The following is a 6,451-nucleotide window of genomic DNA, read 5'->3' on the forward strand; positions in this document are numbered from 1 at the left end:
ATTTAATTAATAACATTGCTTGTAATCTGTTGCTAAAATTTTTTGGAGTAGATAAAGCAAATTACAGTGAATTCATAATCCTCTAACAGACTTAATATTGACAGATATTTCACCAATAAAAATAATATTGATTGATACTGATTAATAATATTGATTAATCTTAAATAATGACATTTGAAATGAAATGAAATTAAAATAAATATGAACCAGATCTGAATCCAGGCTATTTTAAACAATAAAATAGTGTGAATTAATTTATTTACATACAAAAGACAAAAAAAAAAAAAAAAAAAAAAAACTCTCTTTATATGGCAATAATTTAGAGTGCCATCAGAAATCATTCTAATATGTTAATTTGTTGCTCAAGAAGCATTAATTATTTTTTTGTGCTTATTATGTCCCCCCCCTCAATATATGTAGTAAATTGTCCGCCCAGTGAGAATTACATTGAGTTAATGACCCAAAATAACACTTTTAGGCTCTTGGGTTCTCTCTTTCTCCCTTTACAGGGTCTGATGTCAGTGTTCTGGACTTGACCAAGTAGGAAGAGTCCAACAAAAAGGCAGAGGCTGAGAGAGGCTAACACACCCTCTAATCTCCCCTACACTCCACACAGTCCTGCAGCACACATGCTCACAAACACATACACACACACTTCTATCTCATCTCTCTTGCACTAAACATGCTCTGTTGGGAATTGAGTTTAGCCCTACTGTTCACCGGCTTCTCAGCGTGGGCTCTGCCTTCAACCAACATCAAGATCACACAAGGTGAGTGCCACCAGAACCAAAGACAAGGAGACAACGCAGACACAGATAATATGCTTTAATTAGCTTCTTTAAATAGGAATAGATAGTCTCAAGCTAAACCAGAGCTGCTTTGCCAAGTTATAGATGCTTCTGTTTGTAATGTATGGTTTTAACCTCTATTTTGCAGTCAGTTGTCCCATTGAATGAGAATGGGACAGTACATAAATGCTATGCTTGAAATGTTTTATTGATTTACAAGAGCTCAGACTAACAGTGAAAGCACCTTTAAAGGTTAAACATGACTCATATTTAGTAGGCAAGAAAAGTTTTCTTGTAAAATATATCAAGTTGAAAAAATATTGCCACAATACTAGTAATGCAGTTAACACTTAATGTAGTAATGCAGTTAACACTTTACAATAAGTTTCCAGTTGTTAACATTAGTTAACATGAAATAATACTTTTAAAGCATTTATTAATCTTAGTTAATGTTACTTTCAACATTACTAGATTATTAAAATTAAACTTTATAAAGTGCTTTCCTTATCCACAAATCCCATAACATTGAAATTAACTGATCAATTATTTATTTAGAAAGCTTTTTTCTGACATTAAGCTGACTTAAATTATTGTAATGTATTTAAATAGTGTATAATATATTTAACATTTTATGTGGAAAGTGTACCATATTGGTTTTTGTTGCTTAACAGACTTTAACTCGTGCACAGCTCAAAGTAAATTGAATCCAGGCTGCTGTAAAAAGGAAACAATGACAATATAGTTTGTAATCATCTAGATACTTTCCAGATGATGTTTCAAATAACGTAACATTGTATTTTTGTCAAGTGTTTGACCTATTATACGCTCATATCTGATTTAAATCCAAATAAACACTGCTAAAGGATTTAATGTCATTACCATTTCCTCTAGCACTGCCCCTGCAACTGTCAGACTCAAACCAGCCTGTGACATGTCCGCTCTTCTGGACTGAATTTGAGGGTTACTGTTACCGCTTCTTCCCCTTGAACCGCACCTGGGCCGAGGCAGATCTGTACTGCGCTGAATTCTCAAACGGACACAAATCAGCCAAACTCACCTCCATCCACAGGTATGATTCCTCACCGACAATGCTGAGATCCCACAATTTGTCTTACAGTACAGGATTTTGCTGGACATTTTATAACACATGCACTTTTTAATAACTTTTTTCATTATAGCTGGGAGGAAAATGTGTTTGTCTATGATCTTGTGAACAGCCGTGTACCAGGAATTCCAACAGATATTTGGATTGGCCTTCACGATAGAAGACAGGTAAACATGATATCATTCTCTATTAAGCGCAACACAAAACATTCCCACGCAGTGCATTTTATGAATGATTCATTGATATATTAGGTTGCAATATTAAGCAGATTCTTAGTTACACCTAAAACACATTAATAGCATCACTTACATGTGTTGTAAAAGGCAAGCCCAGTCTGTCACTAATAATCTCATGATTGGAAAATATAGTTTCTTTGAGTGACGTTTAATCATCTCCAGACACTGGTCAACCAATATTTTGGTCTAACACCAAGTTGACGTTGATAGTTTATGAATGACGTAACAAATCCTCTAAGTGGTAAAGCATTGGTTTCAGATGATCCAAAGCTCCTGATCTGTGAACTCATGCCTGGCAGATTGACTTTATTTATCACTTCAGCGTCAAAGGGCAAGGAACTAGAAAACATGATAGCATTGTTAATCATAGTTTGTTGGTAGGAGGGCACTATGGAGTGGACAGATGGGTCACCCTATGAATACAGTTACTGGGATGGAAATCAGCCAGATGATGGCATCCATCGCATCCCCGAGGAGGAGGACTGTGTGGAGATCTGGTACAGACAAAACAGTGGTGAGTGTTGCAATGAACTGAATCACTAATTATTATGGCTATTTGAACAACTGTGAATAATTTAGTTAATTTAGTAGAAATAATATAACGTGATAAAACAACAACAAAAATGTATAGCACTGCTACCGTTCAAAAGTTTGCGGTCGGTAAGTTATTTTTTAATGTCTCTTATGCTCATCAAGGCCATTATTTGACAATAAATACATTCAAAATAGTATTATAGTGAAATATTATTACAACTTAAAATAACTGTTTTCAATGTATTTCAAAATGTAATTTTGGCAAAGCTGAATTTCCATCATCATTACTCCAGTCTTCAGTGTCACATGATCCTTCAGAAATCATTGTAATATGCTGATTTGCTGCTCAATAAACATTTATTATTATTATTATTATCAATATTGAAAACAGTTGTGCTGCTATTTATTTTTTTATTTTTTTGGAAACCTTGATATATTTTTTTTCAGGATTCTTTGATGAATAAAAAAAACTTACTGACCATAAACATTTGAACAGTAGTGTATCTACAAAAATACTATATTAGTAAAGCTTGTTCACACCAAGAATGATAACAATAACTATAACGATAACTATATTTGCATCCACACCAACGAATGATAACGGTCTGTTTATTCTAAGCTAATGCGCTGCAGTTTTAAAGTGTTTTGTGCTGTTCTTGTTGCATTTACATGTCCTCAGCATGCTATGTTTCGAGTGAATAGCTAATGTAATCGATCTAATCTAACAGTGAATTTACCTGACAAAGTCAATATAGTGGAATAAAAACAACGGCTAGTCTTTTTCACTGCGACCTCAAAGGAAGCAAGACAATGTTGTTGAAACTTGCACTGGATACCTGAGAGGTAATTTTATGTTACACTGTTTGCTAGCCTGGCATAATGGTGTAATCGTTAATATTTCTCACCATTTATTCCGAGGGTATGACTGATTGTTTTCCATATATCCATTTTCTTTAAAGTATCCTTGAAAAGGGGGGTTGACTTGCAAACAGTGGTGGCTTTTTCTGGACCTCGGCGATTAACTTCTCTGCAATGTTGTTTGCCATTTTAAATATGCGAGGCGAGCCTTTAAAGGTGCCCTAGAATTAAAAATTGAATTTATCTTGGCATAGTTAAATAACAAGAGTTCAGTACATGGAAAATACATACAGTGAGTCTCAAACTCCATTGTTTCCTCCTTCTTATATAAATCTCATTTGTTTTTAAAGACCTCCGAAGAACAGGCGAATCTCAACATATCACCAACTGTTACGTAACAGTCGGGATCATTAATATGTACACCCCCAATATTTGCATATGCCAGCTCATGTTCAAGGCATTACACAAGGGCAGCCGGTATTAATGTCTGGATGAAAGGCATTAGACAAGGGCAAAACGTCTGGATCTGTGCACAGCTGAATCATCAGACTAGGTAAGCAAGCAATAACAATAGCGAAAAATGGCAGATGGAGCAATAATAACTGACATGATCATTGATAACATGATATTTTTAGTGACATTTGTAAACTGTCTTTCTAAATGTTTTGTTAGCATGTTGCTAATGTACTGTTAAATGTGGTTAAAGTTACCATCGTTTCTTACTGTATTCACGGAGACAAGAGCCGTCGCTATTTTCATTATTAATCACTTGCATTCTGTATAATTCATAAACACAACTTCTATATAATTATTTATAATTGTTATTTATAATTCTTTATAAATCTCTCCAACAGTGTAGCATTAGCCGTTAGCCACGGAGCACCATCAAACTCATTCAGAAGCAAATGTAAACATCCAAATAAATACTGTACTTACGCGATTAGACATGCTGCATGACGAACACTTTGTAAAGAACCATTTTGAGGGTTATATTAGCTGTGTGAACTTTGTTTATGCTGTTAAAGGCAAGTGGAAGCTCTTCGGGCGTGGAGCACGAGATTTAAAGGGGCTGCAGCCTACATAGGCTCATATTTATTGATGCCCCAAAATAGGCAGTTAAAAAAATAAAAAAATAAAAATCTATGAGGTATTTTGAGCTGAAACGTCACAGACACATTCGGGGGACACCTTAGACTTATATCACATATTTTAAAAAGACGTTCTACGGCACCTTTAAATTTGAATGGATTCTGATTGGCTGTCAGCTGGAAAAAAAAATCGTTCTGAAAGTGATTCCAGCGATATCATTATCAATTATCGTATTATCGTTATAGTTGTGGTGTGGACAGTTCTATTCTTCTATTTAGAATGATTTTTAGAACTATATCTTTATCGTTATCTTTTGGAGTTATTGTTCTTGGTGTGAACGGGCCTTTAGAGTACTTTTTGGTGAATCAGAATATTTTATAATTAATTCTATTTTTAACTGATTGACAGCCCCACTAATTATGTAACATTACTAAGAAAAGGCATTACAAATTGAAGAAACTGTTTGCATTTTTCATTTTTTGCAGCACTGAGGTCTTGGAATGACAACAACTGTGATAAGGCCTTTCCATTCGTCTGTAAGATTCCTACACTGGAAAACTAACCTCAGATCTAAGATTGTTTTTCCAGTTTTTTATCATCAACAATGACACACCAACATCCCTTGATCACAAGATGTCCACTCGTCTACATCCCTGCAGTGATGATGGCCTCTCTCTAACCTGTTATAGGCATTTCACACGCATTTCTCTCCCCCTTTCCAATTCCCTGTCCCTAATTACTGTTGCTGTTTTCTTGTTCCTCTGGGGCCATGACTCATGACACACACATTCCTCTGTTTAACACTTAAAACTGGAAATTAACCTTTTTTTTCTCACCAGTGGTGCTGTTGATAATATGTTGATATTGTTGGGAATTATAGTTACAGTTAGAGACCTGCACTGGTCTCCACAGAGTTGCAGTATTGGTGTTATAGACTAAACACTTAGTTCACAAGGAAAAATGAGGTCCCCACCCTTAATCATCTGGCTTTTCTATATTTGCAGAACCCCCAAACATTTATTTTTGTAAAAAGATGGTCATATTTTTGGATGTGGATGTGTCCATATAATGACTCCTGAGTCTGGATCTGGCATCCGGAACACTGTCCATGTCCGTCTGTGCACATTTTATCTATCAATGACCTAGAAGGTGAGATTCTGAAAGAGAAGAGATTTAAGTCTTTGTTGACTGCAAAGCTTCAAAAGACAGAAAGAGCTTAACCCCAGCTAGGCTTTTAACCTTTCCACCTTTCCTGCTTTTCTCTCCAGCTCATGTCCCAATTAGTGACCAAAAACTCTCTGTTCTTATCCACACACAGCCATTGGTAAAACAACCTTGCGCACCTAAATTTTCACCACTGACAGGGTTGAGCAAAATTCAGAATTTTTTTTTTTTTTCAATTCATGAGATTATTTGGATTTTCACTTTTTAAGTCATGAGCTGATTTGGATTTTAAATTTGATGGTTTTACAATTCAAAGAAATTTAACCCAGTCACCTGATAGAGGAGTTTGGTGATGAAATAAATAATTACATAATTTTCACTAATTTTCCATCCTTTTTTATGTTAACTTTTGCAAGATAGACATCGTTGACCATCGCGTTCACGTCTTTTGCAGTGTCTTGCACTGTTGTACATTAAATGTATCTTCATTGCTATGCGTCTTGTGTTTTTAAACGTACGGAGTCCCTAAAGGGACATGGTGAAGGGGGAAAAAATTAGATGGTAAGAAAAATAGTTTGTCAATGCTTTTGTGTTCTCCTGCAAAATGTTTTGCATTATCCCTAGAAACTTTGTATTCGCTCGCAAAACTTTTGCGTTCGTTTTGTGAGTGGACGCAA

At 35.3% G+C, this 6,451-nt stretch overlaps 1 protein-coding gene across 1 annotated transcript; it reads left to right on the plus strand.

Annotated features, from left to right (window-relative positions):
* The first annotated feature begins 512 nt into the window (after window positions 1–512).
* On the plus strand, window positions 513–6,334 carry clec19a (C-type lectin domain containing 19A). The gene is made up of 5 exons (XM_067381969.1): window positions 513–770; window positions 1,680–1,857; window positions 1,967–2,060; window positions 2,511–2,643; window positions 5,096–6,334. The coding sequence occupies exons 1-5, from the start codon at window positions 683–685 to the stop codon at window positions 5,170–5,172; spliced, it is 570 nt and encodes a 189-aa protein (XP_067238070.1). The 5' UTR covers window positions 513–682; the 3' UTR covers window positions 5,173–6,334.
* Window positions 6,335–6,451: the final 117 nt, after the last annotated feature.

This window comes from Chanodichthys erythropterus, chromosome 3, assembly GCF_024489055.1.
Source record: "Chanodichthys erythropterus isolate Z2021 chromosome 3, ASM2448905v1, whole genome shotgun sequence".
In the NCBI taxonomy this organism is placed as follows: Eukaryota; Metazoa; Chordata; class Actinopteri; order Cypriniformes; family Xenocyprididae; genus Chanodichthys; species Chanodichthys erythropterus.

Bases quoted from the DNA above. Each gene is read 5' to 3' on its own strand.
- clec19a (XM_067381969.1), top strand. From the start codon at position 683: ATGCTCTGTTGGGAATTGAGTTTAGCCCTACTGTTCACCGGCTTCTCA. The intron at 1,858-1,966 runs GTATGATTCCTC...TTTTCATTATAG, and splicing joins AAACTCACCTCCATCCACAG to CTGGGAGGAAAATGTGTTTG. The intron at 2,644-5,095 runs GTGAGTGTTGCA...CATTTTTTGCAG, and splicing joins CTGGTACAGACAAAACAGTG to CACTGAGGTCTTGGAATGAC.